General features: G+C 43.4%; 2 protein-coding genes across 5 annotated transcripts in view; one reads left to right on the forward strand and one right to left on the reverse strand.

Moving 5' to 3' along the window:
• Positions 1 to 8: 8 nt before the first annotated feature.
• On the forward strand, positions 9 to 18,061 carry NSA2 (NSA2 ribosome biogenesis factor). The gene is made up of 6 exons (XM_060235815.1): positions 9 to 393; positions 3,169 to 3,356; positions 5,567 to 5,717; positions 6,782 to 6,961; positions 7,156 to 7,348; positions 17,838 to 18,061. Exons 1-6 carry the CDS (start codon positions 391 to 393, stop codon positions 17,903 to 17,905), a joined length of 783 nt encoding a protein of 260 aa, XP_060091798.1. The 5' UTR covers positions 9 to 390; the 3' UTR covers positions 17,906 to 18,061.
• Positions 18,062 to 18,762: 701 nt separating this feature from the next.
• FAM169A (family with sequence similarity 169 member A) overlaps positions 18,763 to 23,482 on the reverse strand; it is a 47,897-nt gene continuing 43,177 nt past the window's right edge. For all 4 annotated transcript variants that reach the window (XM_060235823.1, XM_060235824.1, XM_060235821.1 and 1 more), the window contains exon 13: positions 18,763 to 22,136. In XM_060235823.1, coding sequence (XP_060091806.1) covers positions 21,639 to 22,136 — 498 coding nt within the window. In that variant the 3' untranslated portion in view covers positions 18,763 to 21,638. The remainder of the gene's footprint in view (positions 22,137 to 23,482) is intronic.

Here is a 23,482-nt window from a genome sequence, read left to right on the forward strand (position 1 = left end):
AGCAACTTCCGGTATCTTTAGGGTCTTCACATGAGAAACATGCTACTTCCGTCGGTGGTGTAACCTTTGTTGCCTTCCTTCCTCGTTTTGGAAGGCGACACGTGAACTTCAACTGAGATTTGTAGCAAGAACTTCTGCAGTTACTTTATTATTCCAGTGTTTAAACATTTCCTCTGGACTCTAGCCAAGAAAGGGAGAAACTCACGGCTTTGGAGACGCCAAAACATTTGCCCCCTGCTAGGGAGTCGGAACGAGAGAAAACGGAGGCAGATGTTACTCGGACTCGTTTTTCAGTTGTACGTTCCTTTTTCTCGGCCTACCGGCGACCTTTACGGAGGGATTCTGAACCTCGAGCACGAGTTTTAGTTGATTCCCTCGCGCTTAGCAGTCATGGTGAGTGGCGAGGCAAGGGGGAGGGGGATGTCGAATCTACTGGAATCGGCCGCTCCTGCTCGGCAGGCGCTTGAGGGACTCTCGAGGTTCTGCTGTGGATGGCTGGGTGTTAAAATCCTCCCTTCCTCAGTATGAGAACCCGGGGCTAAGCATAGTGAAAGAGTACATTTTGCTTTGTCTGGGAGTGAGTCCAGATGCGTTGTTTACTGTAACCTGGTTAACTTATGTGACTACAGACGTTGAAAAATTGTTCTTTCGTGGCTCACGGGATCACCTGGGTCTATCTTCATGGGGTTGTTTGTGTGAGATACTACCATGTGGTAGGCTGGATGGTGACATGGCTAATTTATGTGACTACAGACGTAAAAGTTTATTCACGGGGTTGTTTGTGTGAGATATGACCACAGTAGGGTTGACAAGTCCAATTCAAGAAATATCTGGGGACTTTGGGGGTGGAGCCAGGAGACTTTGGGGGTGGAGCCAGGAGACATTGGGGTGGAGCCGAGATCAAGGCTGTGACAAGCATAATTGAACTCCAAAGGGAGTTCTGGCCATCACATTTAAAGGGACGGCACACCTTTTCAATGCCTTCCTTCCAAAAGAAATAATGAAGGATAGGGGCACCTTCTTTTGGGGCTCATAGAATTGGACCCCATGGTCCAATCATTTTGAAACTTGGTGGGTATTTTGGGGAGAGGCACTAGATGCTATACTGAAAATTTGGTACCTCTACCCCAAATAACAGCCCCCCCCAGAGCCCCAGATAGCTGCAGATCAATTCATGATTTTCTATGGGAATAAATCTCCATAGGGAATAATAGAGTTCCCAGCAGACATTTCCCTCCCCTCCCCCCCGCTTTCTGATGACCCTGAAGCGGGGGGAGGGCCTCCAACCGGGGGTTCCCCTGCCCCCACCTGGGGATTGGCAACCCTAGACCACAGGTAGGTTGAATGGTAAAGAAAGTATGTATGAGACTGAGCTGCTCTTTCAGAAGCAGGAGACTAAATATACAAAGTATGTGTGGGCTGTTTGTGTTGGTTTCTGCTGGTGGCGTCTCTTAGATTTTGATTTGTGTACTTTATTGCCACATCTACTCACTGGCTAATTCTGAATGTAGCATCTTTTTTTGGTAATTTTAGTTGTTTTGTGTCCCAGTCTTCACCAAGAGAATCTGAAAATCTGGTATTTGAAGAAGTGAGCATTGATTCATGAAAACTCATACCCTACCACAGATTTGTTAGTCTTTAAGGTGCTACTGGACTCTTACTCTTTTTTGCTGTTAGACAAACACAGCTACCCATCTTGATCTATCTCTTCATCAAAGATGCTTGAGGGGGCTCATAATTAAAACAAGAAAAGGAATTTTAAAATTCCAGCATCTAACAGAAACATATTAAAATAATAGAAGCAAGATAAACACCTACATATCTAGCACATTTATAAAGGACACAGACAATTAAACATTTAATTAAAGATTTTTTAAAAAAAAAAACCTTAAAACATGCTTAAGACAATATCATTCATTGGTCTTAAGACAATATCATTCCTTCCTCCCCCAGGGGACCAGGAGGGGGAGGAGCCTCAGCCAGTAGAAGGAAGAGAGGCTTGGCTCAGTAGCTCTAATTTGCAATTGAGAGAGCCTGACAAAGCAAGCTCTATCCCCCCCCAGGATGAGCCTCAGCCAATGGAGAAAATAGAGGCTTGGCTCTGTACATCTTGTGCAATTGAGCAAGCCTTGCAAAGCAAGCCGCTATGCAGAGGGAAGCAAGAGGGAAGGAAGCAGACTACAGAGTTATTCGGGGGCCTGATAGGAGCCCTCTGAGGGCCTGATTCATCCCCCAGGCTGCATGTTTGACACCACTGCCTTAGGATACCTACTAATGCAGCATCTTATGTAAGTCCTATTGAACTCTGTAAGGCTTATTTCTGAGTATACATTGCTAGCTACTAGACTGAGCATTTTTGATGCTTACTGAGAGTCTCTGAAACAAGCTAGCTTCAGATCTTGATAAATTCAGAACACTTCAATTATTTAGCCTTACATTTTAATTAATAAGGTAGGTTTGTTTTTACCAAACATTGTTTTGAACTGAAAGTGTGCTGATTTGACCGAAGGCGTGAATCCATGTCAGAGTTAGGTTCTTTAAGGGAACAAAACTGCTGAGTAATGATTATGTAACTAAGCTATACAGGAGTGATGAATGTCACGAGAGTAACAGGTGCAGCTTGTTAGCAATCAGTGATGGGGATTGGATAGCTGCTCTATAACAGTACAAGCCTTACTCTCAGCTAGTGTGGGGTGTTGAAGGAGAAGGACGGTGCATGAGAGAAGGAGAAACATCTTGGCTGTTATACTGTTATTCTGGAGGACTGGATAAGACTGGCTTATGTAATGTATGGACTGGATTCTCGACTTCTCTAACTGGAAACTGATTTGGTACTGTATCTTGGAAGGACTGCTTTATGTGTATGAACCATTGGACTGCCTGTGACTGCCTCTAACGTATTTACCCAAATATAACAGTTGACTGGCTGTTTGGAATTTGTCTTTCTATCACAGCTTCTGGAGTTGCACTCTTCAGTTTACTCATACAGGTGAACTTCCCACGCACACACTGTCAATCCACCAATGTATTTTAATCGAAGTATGAAAGTCATAGTTGTTTGTGATTTATTTCAACTTTCAAAAAATATTCCTTAGACAAAATAATGTCCTATAACTTATATTCATATCACTCATTTTATGAACTTCTAATCTTTGTTGATGTTAACAGCCACAGAATGAATACATAGAGTTACATCGTAAGCGCTATGGTTATCGCTTGGATTACCATGAGAAGAAGAGGAAGAAAGAAGGCCGTGAGGCTCATGAGCGTTCAAAGAAAGCCAAGAAAATGATTGGTTTGAAGGCCAAGCTTTACCATAAACAGCGCCATGCAGAGAAGATACAGATGAAAAAGACGTAAGTAGTCGTTGATTCAGTCTTGGAATATTCCAGCAGCATACTTGACCCCATTGGAATTTAAACTGCTAATTGTGTCATTATATTTTTTTATTTTTGTCCTTTATCAGAGTTTTCTAAAGCTGGGCCAAAATTAATACGTTTGGCTCAGTGGACTCATATGGTGGGGGAAACAACAGAATTGTCTCCAGTTGCTGTTCATTTTGCATAGTTTTTAATATTATTATTTGGTTGCTTACATACTTTATAAAATTACTATGGCTTCATTCAAATGTTTTATACAACCTAGCATTTGTGACTGGGGTTGGAGACCCAGTTTTGAATCCCCACTCTCCCATGGAAGCTTGCTGCGTGACCCTGGGCCAGCCACACATATTCTGCCTGAACTATCTCACAGCATTGTTGTGAGAATAAAATGGAGAAAGGAAGACTGTAAGCCACTTTTGAGTATGTAAATGAAGTAAAGTATACTTTATTTTACTACGCCAACATAACAGAAGTAATAATGTCAGCAATATGTGAACGCCAAAAAATAATAGCAGCGATGGTAAACGAATCTTGGATGATCAGCTTATAGTTTTGTAAATTGTTATATTGTTGTTTTATTATATTGTCTTGGTTTTAAGCTGAATTGTTTTAAAATGTCGTTAGCCGCCCTAGGCCCGTACGGGGAGGGTGGGATACAAATCTAAATAAATAAATAAACTTATGGAAGGAGAAAGCATAAGGAGTCCAACAATAAATCTTGCTCAGTCCAGGTAAGACTGAGGTGGTGCTCATTTTTGGCAAATCTGCTTGAAGGTAGAGGAGTCAGTATGTCCTGGAAGAGGTTCTGGAGGAACAGTTTTGTAGCTTGGAGGTCCTACTGAATCCTGGCCAACACTTGGAGGCCAAGATCTATGTTCTGGCATTCAGTGCCTTTTATCAGCTTCAGCTAATACGCCAGTTATGACACTTCTGAAAGGGGTAATCTGGCTACAGTGATGCATGCTCTGATTGCATCCAGATTAGATTAATGCACTTTTTGTGGGCTGCCTTTGAAAATGGCCCAGAAGCTTCAGCTCATCCAAAACGCAGCAGCCAGGCTATTGTCAAGGTCAGGATACAGGGATCATATCACTGCAGTGCTGAAATGATCTGCACTGGCTGCCTATTTGTTTCTGGGCAGTATTCACATAGCTGGCTCTGATTTTTAAAGCTCTAAATGGCTTGCTGTTGGGATACTTGAAGAACTGTATTTTTAGGCTTTTATGTATTTTATTGTATAATTTTAATTGTATTTAAATCGACCTTTGTTAGCTTTTATTGTTGTAAGCCGCCCTGAGCCCACCTCGGTGGGGTAGGGCGGGATATAAATCGAATAAAGTAAAGTAAAGTAAAGTAACTGCCTCCTTCCATGTTGCCAATCCACAAGTTAAGATCTGCCTCACAAGCCCTCTCTAAGCTCCCACCTTCAGAAGTGAGTGGGTGGCAGAGCTGTCAGTAGTGAAACCTTGCTTATCAAATTCCCCCTGAGGCTTATCTGGCACTTATATTGCTTTGTTTTAGGTCCCAGGCCAAAACATTTCTGTTCACCCAGATTTTTAACTAAAGGGATGATTTTTTAAAAAAGTATTTTAGTCTGGAAGCTGTTATTTTAAGCTGTCAGTGATCTGTTTTTTTAATCTTATGCTAGGCTAAATTTTAATACTTGATTTTAGTTATGTTCTGTTTTTATTATTTTTATGTTGTAAGCTGCCTCTGGAGAGGCAGCATACATTTTTTAAATAAATAATAAGAAGAAGAATTGCAGATTTATACCCCGCCCTTCTATCTGAATCAGAGACTCAGAGCGGCTTACAATCTTCTTTATCTTCTCCCCCCACAACAGATACCCTGTGAGGTGGGTGGGGCTGGAGAGGGCTCTCACAGCAGCTGCCCTTTCAAGGACAACCTCTGCCAGAGCTATGGCTGACCCAAGGCCATGCCAGCAGGTGCAAGTGGAGGAGTGGGGAATCAAACCCGGTTCTCCCAGATAAGAGTCCACTCACTTAACCACTACACCAAACTGGCTCTCATGTCCATCATGTCCAAACTAGATTCATGTCCATCACCAGTTCTAGCTTATGTGTTAGTAGGACTACAACTAATGTCAGATTTATTTATAGTGGTCTTTGTTTTCTGGGTAACATTTTTTTTCTGTCAATGTATTTCTAACTTTTTTCTTTTAGCATTAAGATGCATGAAAAAAGAAATACCAAGCAGAAGAATGACGAAGAAACGCCAGAAGGAGCTGTGCCAGCATACCTGCTAGACAGAGAAGGCCAATCCCGAGCTAAAGTTCTTTCCAACATGATTAAACAGAAGCGAAAAGAGAAAGCAGTAAGTAACACTAGGAAGGCTCCAGTTATTACTACTTTGCATTTTTAAAAATAGTGAACTGCAGAACTGACTCTGGTGTTAGAGCATTAAGTAAGGTAGGGCTGTTCACCTCTTTTATGATTTGGTAACAGTGGAAATACAAGGAAGGAAAGTGGCTTCTTTGGAAGAATGGACAAAAATATGGCTGCTACAGTCTGTTAAAGGAATTCTGTATAGCCTTTTTACCTAAAACAGTAACTTCTTATGAAAGTCTTCCTTAAGGTTTGACTCTTGGTGTACTTATAGCATTGGTATAATTTCTTCCAAAAGTATTGAAACAGCTTAATGCCTTGACAAATTTCTTCCCAAACACTCAAGTTCTTCTGTGTTCTCTGAGAATTGCAAAAAACTCTAAGAAGCAATGGGATATTTTCTTACGTTGTGCTCAGTTTTAGAGTGAACTGAAACTTCTCTCTTTTCCAAGGCTTGATGTGGCAAAATACCACTTTGTGCGGAGGAGTGAGCAAGCAGTACAGAGCCAGTTTGGTGTAGTGGTTAAGTGCATGGATTTTTATCTGGGAGAACAGTGTTTGATTCCTCACTCCTGCACTTGCAGCTGCAGGAATAGTCTTGGGTCAGCCATAACTCTCGCAGAGTTGTCCTTGAAAGCACAGCTTTTGAGAGAGCTCTCTCAGCCCCACCCACCTCACATGGTGTCTCTTGTAGGGGAGGAAGATAAAGGAGATTGTGAGCTGCTGTGAGACTCTGAGATTCAGAGTGGAGAGCGGGATATAAATCCAATATCATAATCATCATTTTTGTCTGCTCCTAGAGCAGCTGAGCATGAAACAAATCAACCATTTAACAAGTTCTGTGACAAGCACAGATTACTGTCTGCTGAAAAAAGCCAGATATGTAGATCTGTGGATAACTAAACTAAGTCTACTGTTTCATTAACGAAGCTATATCTTTTTCCAACTGTATTTCCAAGGCCATTTTAAAATTGTAAGTTTCCTGTTGATTATAATTATGTTTTCATCCTCCAGCACCCCCACTAATATTGCTCTTACTGCATTTTTTTGTAGGGGAAATGGGAGGTTCCTGTACCAAAAGTCCGTGCCCAGGGAGAGACCGAAGTTCTTAAAGTGATTCGGACAGGGAAGAGAAAGAAGAAGGCATGGAAAAGAATGGTTACAAAAGTGTGTTTTGTTGGGGATGGCTTCACACGAAAACCTCCAAAATATGAACGATTCATTCGGCCAATGGTAAATGCTTTCATAGTTGTGTTAATCAGTGGATAATATATTGTTTTTGATTAATAGCACTTTTCAGTAAAGAAATGTTTTCATACTAATTACATGTGATTAATAATTCATGAACAAAGCTGTCTATAAAAACATGAATCAATATAAATAGTTATATGAATAAGAATGTAACTAGTCTGTTCAATACATAACAGGGTTTGCGGTTCAAGAAGGCCCATGTGACTCATCCTGAACTCAAAGCGACTTTTTGTCTGCCTATACTCGGTGTAAAAAAGAATCCTTCTTCTCCACTCTATACATCTTTGGGAGTAATTACAAAAGGTACCGTCATCGAGGTTAACGTTAGTGAACTTGGTCTTGTGACACAAGGAGGCAAAGTAGTTTGGGGTGAGTATCCAAATACCAATTAAGAATTGTAAGTAGAGCTGAACAGTAGACAGAAAAACAAGTGTTTGATCACTGGGACAACTTAGTGGATACTAAGTGTGAAGCTGAAAATGCTGTCTTCAGGATTTACTACCATTCTGCCACTCGTGGACAGTGTATTTGCAAAAACAGCCACAATTTACAGGGTTTCCCTTTTGTTCCAGGCAATACTCTATCACTTTCCTTCTTGGAAGAGATAACAGCCTGATCCTTTGCCTGGTTGTTGATGGTCATAAGTAGGAACCCACAAGGATTTGCAGGAGGCATCTCATTGCTTCCTCCCCCACTATTTCCTCTTTTCCTTTGCTGAAAGCCCCCATAGCCTCTCCCCTTTTCCTGTTTCCTTCTCTCCTACTAGTGTTGCCAACCTGGAGATCCCTTGGAATCACAGTGGATCTCCCAGCTACAGAAATCAGTTTCCCTTTATGTTGCCAGGTCCAAGTTGGAAAATTCCTGGAGATTTGGAGGTGGAGCCTTGAAAGGACAAGGTTGGGGGAGGGAAGTGACCTCAGCAAGGTATAATACCATAGGTCACCCTCCAAAGTAGCCACTTTCTCCAGTGGAATTGATCTCTGTCATCTCGAGATCAGTTGTAATTCTGAGTGATCTCCAGCCCTTCCTGGAGGTTAGTAATCTTAGTTCCTCTGGAGGAAATGACTGCTTTGGGAGATAGTCTGTGGCATTATACGCCTGAGCGGTCCCTCCTTTCCTTAGACCCCACCATCCCCAGGTACCAACCCCCCATCTCTATGAATTACCTAACTGGAGTTGGTAACCCTATCTCCTTCCCATTCAACAGCCAACCTGCTTTTATCTGCTCCTCTGTCTTAAGGTTTCTTCCCCCACCCCCCAATAGTCTCTATGTAGGAAAACTATGGCCCAGTTATTTGGGGTCAGGCCCACTTGCATAGTAGGGAACCCTCAAGGACTTGTGGGGAGGTGCCTCACTTTCCCCTGTACTCCCTCCCCCAACTATTTACTTTTTCTCTCCCATGGCAACCCCCACATCCTCTCACCTTTCTCTGCCTCATTCTCTCATTCTCAGCCATTCATCAACCTTTTATTTGCCTCCCATCTTCAGTGATATTTATTATTCATTTACTTCATTATACCCCACCTTTCTCCACAGTGGGAATTAAAGCAGCTTACATTATTTTCATCTCCTTTTTGTCCACACCACAAAGAGCCCACTAATCCTTGCCAACTTTCCCCCACATTTCACATTTATCTGCCAACTGGGGACACATTTCAGTACATTTACAGCTCCACTCACCAGATTTAAGTATCTAAAAACTTCATTGTTTGAGTACAAGATGATGATCTGTTGATTGGAGGATATCTTGTATGAGGCACGATCAGAGATTATTTGTCCTGCACATGAAGATCTGCCTTCTCTGGAAAATGGCCAAAAGTACTATATCAGAGGTGTCAAACATGCAGCCTGGGGGCCAAATCAGGCCCCTGAGGGCTCCTATCAGGCCCCTGAGCAAATGGCTGTCATCTACTTCCTTCTCCCTCTCTTGCTTCCTTCTGCATTACACCTTGCTTTGCAAGGCTTGCTCAATCTCATAGGAGCTACAGAGCAGAAACCCAATTTTCTCCTTCCTTGGGGAGGAAGGGGGGGGAGGGAGAGCTTGTTTTGCCAGGCTCTTTCAGTTGCACAGCAAAGCTTACTGAGCCAAGCCCCTCTTCCTTCTATTGGGTGAGGCTCCTCCCTCCTAGTCCCCTGGGGAAGGAAGGAAAGAGCCAGAGCTTCCTTTGCCCAATTCTCTGGATCCCATGGAAGAAATACAAAGAAAGCACCTTTTAAGACAAACAGGTGCTAATGTTTTAAACATGTTTTAATTATTTTAAAAAAATCTTAAATTGTGTTTGTCCATTATAAAGTTTATATCTCTGCTACCTAATCTTAAATAGGTACACACATGGCCTGGCCCGACATGGTTCGGCCTGGCAAGGTCTTATTTATGTCAGATCCAACCCTCATAACAAATGAGTTCCACCCCTGTACTAGATAGTTTCCCATTACAGTCTCTCTGGTCTTAAGTTTTCATATACTTACCAATTTTAACACTTTAGGCAGTCATAAAGAAATTATTTTTTTGTAAAAGATACCTCAGTATCATCTATGCTGTTCTTGAAAAGCCCTTTTCCTGGTGCCTGCCAAGTGTTTTCAGAAGTGAGTGTGTGGGGCGGGGGGGTGTTTTTGCCCAGCAGGGCTTTTGACTGAGCCTTCAAGATCTGATTGGCTGTGCAGATTTATTTAAAAAGTTTGTGGCACACAAGCATATTAAGAACATAAGAGAAGCCATGTTGGATCAGACCAGTGACCCATTCAGTCCAACACTCTGTGTCTCACAGTGGCCAAATATATATATGCACACACATGTATATATATGTGTGTGTATACACACACACATTAGTGGCCAAATATATATATATACACACATACTGTGGCTAATAGCCACTGATGGACCTCTGCTCCATATTTTTATCCAATCCCCTCTTAAAGCTGGGTATGCTTATAGCTGCTGCCACCTCCTGTGGCAGTGAATTCCATGTGTTAATCACCCTTTGGGTGAAGAAGTACTTCCTTTTATCCGTTTTAACCTGACTGCTCAGCAATTTCATTGAATGCCCACGAGTTTTTCTATTGTGAGAAAGATCTGGTGACTTATTAGTTTTTAATTTGTCAATCAGTTGTAGGACCTCCTCTCTTGTCACCTTAGTCTGACTCAGGTCTTTCAACACCCCTTCCAAAATTAGTGGATCTTCTTCGTGGTCTCTGCGCTTCACAATCACTTCACTCAGCACCAACGGGCATGCGCGGGCGTCCCAGTGCGCATGCTCGCCGGCACCAGCGCAAGGATCCCGCCGGTTCCTTTCTGACCGCTGCGCTGAGAGGATCTCCTTTCGTGTCCCCGGTCAGTAAAGTAATCTTACGATTGCTTTTTCTTGTTGTATATAGCCCATTTGTTATTTTCTTATTGTAGTTAGTTGTTAGATAGTTACTGTTGTTAAAAAAAAAATGTTGGAATTGCCCTTCTGGGCCCAGTTTCCCCCCGTTTTTCCCCTCAGACTTTCCTGGGTGGGTTTTTTCCTTGGCGTCTATGGAAAGACGTTGGGGTTTTTTTAAGAGGTGCCGCTCCTGTGGGAAGAAGATTGCCCCCCCTCCCGACAGCCATTCCTTCTGTCTTCTTTGTTTGGGTGAGGGACATCGTGTGGATTCTTGCTCGCACAGTCTGAGTTTTTCCAAGCAAACTTGCAAGAATTGAGCGGTGAGGCTTTCAGCTGCGTTGGTAGAGTCAGTACTTAGTCCTCAAAAGATGGCATCGGCCCCGACGGTCACATCGGCTGATACATCGTTGATCAGGACCGAGATGCCAGTCGAGCGCGGGCGTTCCACAAAGTGACCACCTGAAAAGTCAGTGGACACCCCAGCTAAGAAGCGTCGGGATGACTCGGGGACCCGATCATCCGCAACAAAGAAGGTGAAATCTAAGGAGAAGCGGAAGAAGAGATCGTCCCGCATTCCTTCCCCTTCTCATGACGCTTCGACATCAATGTCGACCACCGAGGAAGATCTTGGCGTCCCCACATCGTAGCCCTTCGGTGTCGAGACACAGTGCTTCGCAGCAGTTGCGTCTATCTTTGGCTTCGGAACAAGAGATCGACCTCACTCAGCACTCCCATTCTTTGGGTTTGAGGCGTCGCAGTGAGAGCGACTCTGTTTTGGAGGTGGAGATGTCGGCACTGATGGAGTTGTTGGCTGGATCAGGCAAGAGGTTGGAGAGAGCTGGAACCGACCACCGTAGCTCACCGCTTCCCACCGCTTCCACCGTGGGAGCAGCGCCAGTGGCCTCCCTTCGCCTATCTATACCTGCCGTACCAGTGGCAGCCCCCTCGGGAGTTTGCAGACTGGGACCAGCAATCCGAGGCATCCCATATGTTGAGGCTTTCCCAGCACTCTAGGCAGTGCCCCTCGGCATCGATGTCCGTCCCGCCGAAAGACGCGGCGTGGTGGTGGAGGAAGTCCAGCCTAGGTCATCGGTGTCAATCCGGTCACCCGTCAGAGTCAACACCGGTGCTCTCAGAACATTCTTTGAGGAGAGAGTCTTCATCGTCGGACTCCGAGGTCGGTACCGACGATCCGGACAGGGCTTTGGAACCTTCACCAGTGTCTCATATCGCTGAGGATCATCCCATTTCACCATCGGAGGATCTAAAGTCGTATGGGGACCTGGTGAAGAAGATGGCACTCTCCCAGTGACACAACCACAACCCGTTGTAGATGACACCGTATTCGACATCATGCAGCGGGATACGTCTACAGCAGTTGCCCTGCCTGTTACGAAGGTCATTTTACAGACGGAGAAGGAGCCCAGGGCAAAGCCTGCTTCTACACCTGTGTCATCAAGAAGGTTGGACCACATGTACCGCGTCCAAGAGGCCGGTGCGGATTTTCTCTTCACACATCCAAAGCCCAATTCGGTGGTCGTATCCTCCTCGTCAAAGACCCGCAAGACACACTCCTCTCCACCAGACAAGGAGGGAAAGAAGCTGGACTATGTCGGGAGGAAGTTTTACTCTGCTGGGGCGCTGGGAGTAAAGGTATCTAACTATGCTGCGTGCATGGCTAGATACCAATACTCAGTGTGGGAACAACTTACCTCCCTCTTGTCTTCCCTGAGTGAGGAGAAGAGGTCTGCTGCAAAGAAGTTGCAGAAGGAAGGTTTTGCTGTAGCCAAACAACAACTGGCTGCAGCAAAGCATATGGTGGACGTCTCAGCAAGAACCATCACTTCTGCTGTCTGCCAACACCGCCACTCCTGGCTCAGGTCAACGGCCCTCCAGCAAGACACCAGGGCCTTCGTTGAAGATCTGCCCTTCGAGGGCGAAGGCCTCTTCAGCTCGACCCCGACAATGCTCTTCAGGAAATGGATAAGAGCATAAAGACCTCCAGGAACCTGGGTGTCCCAGTGTCTTCCAGAGCTGCTAAACCAAAACAGTGGCACAAACCCTGGGCCAAGAAACAATACCAAAAAGTTTTCCCCGGAACAGCAATGGAGACCTCACTCTGCCCAACCTGAGAGTAGGTCCCCAAACAGGGGGAAAAATCGAAACCGCTACACTTTTGCACATACCACCGGCAAGTCCAAGGGCGCTCGCCCTCAAAAGCAGGGCCTTTGACTTTCTGGTAGCACTCATCACTGTCCCCACTTCTTCGCTATCCGCCTCCGCCCATTCCTGTCAGCCTGGGAGTCCATCTCTACGGACAGGTGGGTGCTTTCCATCGTGACGGAAGGCTACAAAATAGATTTTGCTCAGATTCCGAACCAATCTGTGGTAATCATCACACCCCCTTCCCCACCTCTGCTGGCAGAGGTGAGCAACCTCCTACAGAAATATGCCATAGAATGGGTCCTGGTGGAGGCTAGGATGGGAGGCTTCTACTCTCGTTACTTCCTGGTTCCCAAGCGGGACGGGATTTGAGACCAATCATGGACCTTCGGAATCTGAACAAGTTTATTCTGTACCAGAAGTTCAGAATGTCCACTCTGCAAACAATTCTGCCCCTCATCAACCAAGGGGACTGGATGGCAACGCTGGACCTCAAGGATGCCTACTTCCACGTCAGCATCCATCCTGCGTTCAGACGTTTCCTTTGGTTTGCAGTAGGTTCTCAACATTTCCAGTTCCAAGACCCTTCCGTTCGGTCTGTCCGCTGCACCTTGGGTGTTCACGAAGATGATGAGCATTGTGGCTGCCCACCTCCGGCTTCAAGGGATAGTCGTCTTTCCATATATCAACGATTGGCTCCTTGTGGCGGAGTCGAAGGAAAGTTTGTCAAACCATATTGCCACCACTCTTCGTTTTCTTCACACCTTGGGTCTGCAGGTCAATTTGGAGAAATCACACCTTACTCCATCACGGACAGTTCAGTTCATAGGGGCTTTGCTGGATACGAACCTTCATCGCACTTTCCTGCCTCAGCAGAGAGCGATGGACATTATTAATCTTGTCGAACTTCTACAGAGGCAAAAGTGGGGCACGGTGCAGCAGCTGCAGCGGATGCTGGGGCTGATGGCAGCGACTACAAGCGTGCTAATCTTTGTGAAGCTGAGGATGAGAGGCCTACAGCCTCGAAAGAGGTTTGTAATTCCACCTGTGACACTTCAAACATTGCAGTAGTAGAAATCAAAGGCCCACATTTGTCAGGGAGCTCCCTTTCACCTGCCTGTACCAACAGTGACGATCACAACAGATGCATCTTTATGGGGTTGGGGGGCCCACATGGACGCTCTGTGTGTGTGGGGCCCTTGGCCTTTGAAATTGACTCATTGCCATATAAATTACCTGGAACTGCTGGCAGTTCATTTTGCTCTTCAATCCTTCCACCCCATGGTGGCGGGGAAGGTTGTTGCTCTGCTTACGGACAATACCACTGCCCTGTGTTACATCAACAGACAGGGAGGGACAGTTTCTCGACTGCTCTGTGCGCTGGAACTGTGCACTGGAACTGTGGTCGGAGTGCCTGGACCACGACATCTTTGTGAAGGCTGCGCATCTCCCAGGGGTGCTCAATCTGCAAGCAGACTCCCTCAGCAGGGGTGCGGCTTCCCCGCACGAGTGGAAGATACAGTGGCGCTTCCTTCAACCCGTGTTTCAGCTCTGGGGGTATCCTCAGGTGGACGTCTTTGCCACAGCCGAGAACCGGAAGTGTCCTCTGTTCTGCTTCAGAGGGGGCTCGGATCCAGAGTTGTTGGGAGACGGTCTGCTGTTCCTGTGGGAAGGTCAGTTCCTATATCTGTTCCCACCTCTGCCACTATTGACAAGGGTGATCAACAAGATCGCAAGAGAGAGACCATGCTGCATCCTGGTGACTCCGTGGTGGCCGCGGCAGAACTGGTTCCCGATCTTGCTCCAACTGGCAAGGGGGGTCTTCTACCAGTTTCCGGCGGAACCGGATCTTCTGTCAGCTCAGGACGGTCACGTATTCCATCACAACGTGCCCCACCTGAAGCTGACAGCGTGGTTCATCGACCCTGTGAGTTCTCCAGCAGAGTCCAACACGTTTTCCTGAATAGCAGGAAGCTGTCTACCCGTGCTTCTTATGATAGGAAGTGGCAGAAGTTTCTTCAGTTTTTAGTTGATCCTACAGTTTCGCCCCAGAGGGTAGGGCTGCCGGTTATTTTTGAGTTTTTGTTGTCTCTGGTGGATGCTGGCCTTGTTTTTTCCTCCATTAAAGTTTATCTGGCGGCAATATCTGCATTCCATGAACCAGTGGAGGGGCATTCAGTTTTTGCACACCCTCATTCTAAGAGATTTTTGAAGGGTTTGCTTAGGCTTCATCCTCCTTCAAGATCACCCCCACAGTTGTGGGATTTGACCCTAGTGTTGGACAAGCTGACTCAGCGTCCTTTTGAACCGATGGCCACATGCTCATTACAGCTCCTATCTTGGAAGGCTGCCTTTTTGGTAGCCATCACATCAGCACGGCTATGCGTTGTGACTACCCATATTTAGCTTTTCAGGAGTCTGGAGTGTCCTTAGCTCCTGATATTTCCTTTCTCCCCAAGGTGGTTTCTCAGTTCCACCTTAACTTAGACGTTTGGTTGCCCACATTTTATCCTACACCTTCCTCAGATGAGGAACATAGGTTGCATGCTTTAGATGTTAAGTGTGCCTTATTGTTTTATTTGAGTCACTCCAAGAGTTTTCGTAAGGACCAGCATCTTTTTGTTTCTTATGCTGCTCCTAGGTTAGGTTCCAGAATCTCAGCGGCTTTCAAAATGGCTCACTGAGACTATTAAACTGTGTTATTTGTTGGCTAAGAAGCCGTTACCTGGGCCTATTTGCGGACACTCTACAAGAGCAATGGCGGCGTCAGTGGCATTCCTGAAAGGCGTTTCCCTGATGCACGTTTCCCTGGTCCTCTCTGCCTTTATGAAGCACTGTGCACTGGATGTGCATGCTCAACAGAGGACTCGTCTGGGAGCTGTGGTGCTGCAAGCTGTTTCTTCTGGTTGACCATCTTCCCGCCTCCAGGTATGTCTTGCTTGCTAATCTCCCATGAGTGTGAAGCACAGAGACCACGAAGAAGATAGACAGGTTGCTTACCTGTAACTGTGGATCTTCGAGTGGTCATCTGTGCATTCACACTACCCGCCCTCCTTCCCCACTGCTGAGGGGCTTCCAGCAGTCAGGAAGGAACTGGCGGGATCCTCGCACTGGTGCCAGTGAGCATGCGCACTGGGATGCCTGTGCATACCCATTGGTGCCGAGCGCGAAAAAATCCCGGGCTTTTTAGGTACCAATTCAGGGATCGGCGCAGGCGCTCTATCCCATGAGTGTGAATGCACAGATGACCACTCGAAGATCCAGTTACAGGTAAGCAACCTGTCTCTCTGGAGTGAGCAAACACTTCTCATCTTCCACAGTGAAGACGGAGGCAAAAAATACATTCAGCTTCTCAGCCATTTCCCTATCCTCCTTCAGTAATCCTTTTACCCCTTGGTCATCCAAGGGCCCCACTGCCTCCCTGGCTAGTTTCCTGCTTCTAATATATTTGAAGAAATTTTTATTGTTGGTCTTTGTTTTTTGAAATATGCTCCTCATAGTCCCTTTTTGCCTGCCTGATCACAATCATGTGTTCCCTTTTATTAATCTCACTTTATTAATCTTGCTTTCCACCGCTTAAAGGAGTCCTTCTTACCTTTTACAGCTTTCATCACTTTGTTTGTTAACCATGCAGGCCTTTTCTTAAACCTGTTTGTGCCTTTCCTAACTTGTGGTATATATTTTATCTGAGCTTCCAGGATTGTAGTTTTAAATAGCCTCCAAGCTTTCCCAAGGGTTTTGACTGTATTTACCTTTCCTTTCAGTTTCCTCTTCACATGCCTCATCTCAGAAAATGTACCCCTTTTAAAGTTAAACGTGGTTGTGCTGGTCTTTTGGGGCAACTCCCTATTTATACAAATGATGAAATCAATAACGTTATGGTCACTGCTCCTAAGCAGTGCAATCACTTTTACATCTCTCACCAAGTCTTGGGCATTACTTGGGACCAAATCCAGGATCGCCCCACCCCTGGTAGGTTCTGTGACCATCTGCTCCATAGCACAATCACAGAGGGTGTCCAGAAACTCAAATCTCTTTCTCTCGACCTGAACACATTTTGACCCAATCAATCTGCGGGTAGTTAAATCTTCATTGTGTGACTGAGGGCAAGCTGTTAAGCAGAGCTTTTGTCTGAAATGTTGAAGAGTTACTGTTAGAGTTATGCATAACTTTTCTTTCTGACATTTTGTGAAGAGCTAGTTCGGTGTGGTGGTGGTGTGTTGTGTCATCTGGGTGAACCAGGTTTGGTTCCCTCACTCCTCCACATGCAACTGCTGGAGTGACTTTAGGTCAGTTATAACTCTCTCAGAGCTGTTCTCAAAACAGCTCTCTCAGTTCAACCTACCTCACAGGGTGTCTGTTGTGGGGAGGGGGAGGGAAAGGAGATTGTAAGCTGCTCGGAGACTTCTTTGGGTAGTAAAGGGCAGGATATAAATCCAATCTCTTCTTTTTTTCTTGATTCCATCTCTCCTAGCAGCCACTTTATAATTGCACTTACCACCCTGTCAGAATTGCAAAGGTACCCACAGGCTCAAAAATGTCAGGGATCCCTGAGTTACATTGTGCAAGCTGATAATGGAAAATGCTTGTTGGATTTTTTAAAGTTAACTACCAGTCAATTTACTTGTAAACTAATGATACTGCTTGAAAGCCATATTGGACCCTACTTTTATTCAGTATGTGAACAGGCTTTTATATGCTACTTCCTTTGTCTGAACTTGGTAAGAGATCTGTTCAGGAGCTTGTATTATCTGGATCAGAGCATAAAAATTAACTTTTTAATGTTCCTATAAAATAATCAATTATAGGTTGTGATTCAGAACAGCATATCAGGCCCCTGCTATTAAAAATAGGTTAGTTATGGTCAAGGACACAGTGCTACCCTAAGCAGAGCTGCATCTTTTGAAATCTGTTGTAGCTAATGGACTTTGCCCAATACCTTCTACCTCTAACAGCAATTTTTCTCCCAGAGATTTCTCCCTCCTTTTTCTTGGGCTACCTTTCAAGATTAAGTACTTTGGCAGCAGTTTCTTGGAAGCAATACTGGCTTTTTTGTGCATTTCCTTTGTCTCAAACTGTTACAATGAAGATCAGCTGACTGGAACATATTAAGGCCCTCTCTTCCTCCAGTGCAAACACTGGAGGGTTTTCAGTCCTTTCATCATGACCATTCTAAATGGTACCATCCATATCTACAGAAGAAAATTTTACAAATACTGCTTCTTTAGTCACTGGCTAGGCTGTGTATTCACTGCTTTTTACAGTAACCTTTGTGCAGATTATAGTTCCATTTTGGTTCAAGGTTTTCAGTATAAGTTTTCTTTTTCAGGAAAATATGCACAAGTGACCAACAATCCAGAAAATGATGGGTGCATTAATGCACTTCTACTTGTATAGGTGGACCGCAATACTTCACTGCCTTTTTTCTAAGAAGAGGAGTACCTTGAAATACGGACAGATGCTTGCTTTGTGACATAAATACTGGAAGAACTGAAAGTTGTATACTATTTTGTTCATTGTAAATCCATCAGTAATAAAAAAATGTTTGCCAAAGGTTATTTCATCCAAATCAACCTGGTAGTCCTAGAAACCAGAAATTAACTGTGGCTGGAGGGATACCGGGGCCCTGGTGTAGCTTCTCATGTAGTTCTAAAAAACAGGAACTGCCCCCAGAGCAAGTGAGTTATGGCTTGAAAATTTTAATAACCTGAAGGTTTTTCTTCTTGCCTTAGCCCCAAAATGGCTGAAATCAGTAATTTATATTGTGTAAGTGAGGATGGTACTGGTGTACATGGTATTTAAACACAAAGAAGTGTCCTATTAGCCCTGTTAGATTCAATCTATTGCTTATTTCTAGGTAACCTGATAACAGCCCCAAACAGAGTCTTTCACTACCCACAGCAATGACAGGGTCTTAGAAGTGACTACCTTTTCAGTGTGACTTATAAGATTATGAGAAAATAAAAAGCAATAAACAATAAGATCACTGAAGTGTATGACTACAACTGGAGCAAAATATGTTTCTGTGTACTTGGCCTTGACAGAACATTTAAGGAAGATGATTTCTACTCTGCCCAGCTATATTTACAAACCTGTCAGATCATGTCTGCACTATAGAACCCAGGAAGACAATAAGATTAGTTGAAGTATTAAAGTTAACTTGGGTTGTTCATGAGACTTATGAATCCCATATTGATATTTGTGAAGATGATTGAAATTTAAAAGAGCAGACTTTTAAACTGACTAAAACCAGGTGAAAATTACAAAAAAACTTTTAATGACTATTTTGAAACATATGCTAAAAAGGGACAAACTGTAAAACACACAAGTAAAGCACTACTGTAGGACAACATCACAGTAAGAAATTCATATAACAGTATCACAAGTCTATAAAACATGTTAGGGTCATGACAGTTGTTCAACTGAACCAGTAGTGAAAGTGGAGCTGAAATATGAACTACTTATTGCTCATGTCTGTATAACAACAAACGGTAGTACTAGTGCCTATAATCCTGCAAAGATTTCTGTGGTAATATAAACAAAGGAGTGCAATAACCGAAATGTTTTATTCCTGGAACATGATTAGGTATTTCACACTACAACTTTAGTGAAGTTTAGTAAAACAAGTTGTGCATGAAATAAAACCTTTGAAAATGTGATGTAACATACATCTTGACATCATTAGAGAAAAAACATACTGTCTGAACAATAACATGTAACAGAACACAGCTAAAGTGAGACTCAATTCATAAAGCAATCTTTAGATCTTGTCCCACCAAATAATACTACACCTTAAAATTTGTCACATTTGATAACTTTTTATGGCTGAGTAGAACTTTTCCTAGTACATATCAAGTGCTGAAGAATAATATATCTCTAACCCTTAAAGATTCCTTCTTCTGTGATATTGGAAGATACTAGAGTGATTTCTTCCATTTCTCCCACAAAATAGCTACTTGGAAGTCTTTCAGCACAGTATTGCCATTTCTCACTTAAGTCCAAGTAGCTGAACATTAGAAGCATGTTAGTATTTGTTAATAAATACTATCAAGATGTTAGTAGATAGAACAATTGTACTTTGATAGAGTATTTCTGGAACAGTTATTGAGGAAAGATGCTATGGGGATGGGAAGAAGATCCTGATGAACTGTGCAGCCCTTACCTATGTTCAGTGTTGATTTCTAATTCTTAGGACTTCAGAGAGTGTTAATTTATGTCATAATTCTTAGATACAGCACAATTTCAGGCATGTTTTAATGATTGAGAATGTCACATACTGGACTTTACGGACAAGGGAACATTTTCCAGGTTTGCTTACATGCAAAAACCTTATAAGACTTGGGAGCACATATCCACAGTAATGAATCCACACAAATGGCTGCACTCCTGAAGCCACTTAACATTAAATGTACACCTCCCTAAGACATGAACACTCTTGAACTTGCAGTGAAATTCAGCTCTCACAGATAAAACAAATGTTTGAAATCAGGTGCTGGTATACCATTTTGAATTTCAGAAACAATGAAACAAAATGAATTGACTTCACTAACAAAGTTCTATAGCCTTCAATGCAGTAAGACAGAGGAAAAGAGACAGATTTTAAGCACACTAACCATATAATTGGTGACAAATTCAGAAGTTGTTATAGGAATACAGATCTGAGTCACCTCACAAAATGCAGCTTGATCTACAGATCAAGAATCTTTAGAGTCCCATGAAACATTTAGCCTTTTTGAAACCTTAACCCATACACCTAACATTCATGTCCTATATTTGTTAAAACACTGTATGCAGGGTATTTTAAATCTAACCCCCTCATCCTCAAAAATCCCCCATCCTAATGATATAGCAAAAACTAGACAGTTCTTAAATTATCAAGGCATTTATTTTAAGGGGAAAAAAATCTTAGTACTACAACAAAGAGACAAGCTGTAAGTATTTATAATTGAATTTTGTGTGCTTCATAGAAAGTATTCAGTCAGTGTTAGAAATTCTGAAGGTTCACTTGAATATATTTTATAAACAACTTATCACACTTTTGATCCACAACATACAAATGCACATTGAGGAGGAAAGTGCAACACCCCAGAAATCCAGATCCATATACTTCAAATCCAAAGCTTCTAACAACACTTTTTAAAAATAATAAACAGCACTTTGTATTCAAGAAGACGAGTTTAAAAAGCCGTGTCTCATTAACAGATGCTATTAGAAAATATCCAGAAAGAAGCCCACTCCTAGCAGATTAAAATAAATCACTGAAAGTTATGCAAGTGAACCTTTATTAATATACACTCAGTTTAAGACATTCTTTATGAACGTTCCTAATTATTTATAAAAGGGGTCACGTACAAACCTGAAGTTCTGTACATTTACTACCACTTTAAATTATGCTAGAGCATCATTTGTGGAAATTATCAGCTGTACTGGCCAAGATTTCAATTTAATAAGTCCATAACTGGGAGCATACACTGCTAGTTTAACTAACCAAGTTGGGTGTAAACATCCTGAAGAGGAAATGAGAAAAGATGCCAACACCTAAATATGAATACTGTCAGATATTCTGCATTATCTAATAACAAAACAGATTTTAATTTCTTGTGAAATAATTATACTATTTCTGAAAAGAGTGCAATTAGAATCTATCCCTCATAAATTATTACACATCAAGATGTTTAATTCTTCCATGGAATGTAGATCAGTCCAATGGGCCCTTAACTGAAAAAGTTCTAGAATTATGGGAACCACTGAAGTGTGTGGCACATTGCTCACATTAAACCATGGATACCATTCAGCCTTCTTGAGGAACAGTTATTATAAAAAATAGTCTGCAACTGAGAGCTGCATCAGGTAGCTGAGTGACTAAGATGCCAAATGAAATGCATTGGGGTCTCTAATTTCTCTAAAAAGCATGAGACAGGACTATTATGCCTATCAAACTACTATGCTAAGTTCTTATACTTTATCAAGACTGGCCATTTACTTCCATACTTAATTGGTGTCTGTAGTGGTTTTTAAGGGGGCAGTGAATTCCAGTGTTTGAAGATATAGGTGTTCAATACAGTTTTAAATAACCAATTTAAAAAATACACACACAGTAATAGTTCCAGCTGTGACAACAGCTCATGATCTAAATTAGTTTTCCTTTTTTCTTGGGTGGTCCTTTGTACCCTTTGGCCTTTCTTCGCAAGGTCCGCCTGTCTATTATGGGGACTTCGACTTCAACTTCCTCAGAACTGCTGTCTGCAGCTCTCTCAGATGCTGGCTCTGCTGACTCCTCAGACTGTTCATCCATCTGATTCTTTTGCCCCTCTGTGTGTTGCTGGTATGCAATATCCTCCAGTTCAACCATCACTAAGGACCCCTGACCCAGAGCAACAGGGGCCTCTGGTGAGTCAGACCCACCTTCACTTTGCTCCTCCAGGGAAGAGGTGGTATTGGGGGAGACATTCTCAGAAATGGTATCTTCTGGAGCTTCAGTTGCTACAGAGTTCAAAAGGCCATTATTGGAGGGTTCATCCTTTTGTGATGATGCAATAAGATCTGCATTATGAACAACTCCCCTTTTCCTATGTGCTACTGCTTGTTCTTCTTCTAGTGGTACTTCTGAATCTGCCATGCTCTCAATCTGAGGGGAAGAAAAAAAGTCTTTGTTGTGTTTTAGATGGCACTTTTAATTGGCAAAATATATTGTACAACCTTCTTTTGTATGTTTGTATCTCATGCTTTTTCTCCAAGGAGCTCAGGACAGCATACATCGTTCTCCTCTTCCTCCACTTTATCCTCATAACAAACCTGAGAGTTAAGTTAGGCTGAGAGTCTGTGACTAGCTCAAAGAGACCCCATACATTTCCTGGCAAAGTGGCAATTCTCACCTGGTTTCCCACATCCTAGACTTGATACTTTTAACCACAGCACTCCTGCTGGCCCTCTTTACAGTTACTTCCACAGGCCAATATTATTAGTTTTACACAAGACTCAAAGGTGACAACTTGGACAAGACCTACCATGGCCATCAGCTAGTGCACAACCAGTGCTCTCAAAATCATCTCTGCTTGTGGGAGATATGGATGAATCTGCCTTATAACCAAGTCAGACCATCAGTCTACCATGGTCTCGTGTAACTGGCAATAGCACTCCAGGGTCATAGATAGAGGTTTTTCACATTACCCATTTTTAAGTGGAGATGCTGAGAATTGAACTTGGGCCCTTTTTCATGCAAAGCAGATGCTCTACTGCTGAACCATGATTTATCCTGTAGAAGAGCTGGAGGGGTTGAAGATTGGTACCCTACCCCACAATTTGATGGCAGATTCCTACGTCACATCTCATGCTATTCCCAGAGGTTCACTGACCCCCCCAGGAGCAGAGTTTTAGGAGGCAAGGCAGTAGGAAGAGAAGGAGAAAGATTGAGATTTTGTGTAATTTCGGGTCCAAAGTGATTCATATTTACACAACAAAGCTTGATCATATAGAAAGGGACTTCACAGGGAAACTGTCTAAGGGCTGTATAGGGTACATTTTTCCAAGATACAAGTTTTTCTATGCCGTTTTCTCTAAACTATGACAATCTTGATGTACAGGTTCGATCCTATTGAATTCAGTGTGGACTATTTCTGAGTAAACAAACATGCTGTAAAATGCCATTCAAAACATAAAAGATGCAGAAACTTCTATCCTGGTCCACAGGCCGAGCACACCACAGCTCTCTCCCTCTAGTCCCCGCTGCCCCCCACAACAAGTATGGACACACTGTCTCCAAACACAGAGATTCCATCTAGCTAGCGAGGTTATTAGCTGCTGCTAAACTAATCATGAATTTGTCCAATACCATTTAAAACCATCTAAACCAGGAGATGAGGGGGCGGAGCCTCAGCTAGTAGAAGGAAAAGAGGCTTGGCTCAGTAGCTGTACTGTGTGATTGAAAGAGCCTGGCAAAGCGAGATCTCCCCCCCTTCCTCCCCAAGGGAGGAG

This window comes from Heteronotia binoei, chromosome 4, assembly GCF_032191835.1.
Source record: "Heteronotia binoei isolate CCM8104 ecotype False Entrance Well chromosome 4, APGP_CSIRO_Hbin_v1, whole genome shotgun sequence".
Lineage (NCBI taxonomy): Eukaryota > Metazoa > Chordata > Lepidosauria > Squamata > Gekkonidae > Heteronotia > Heteronotia binoei.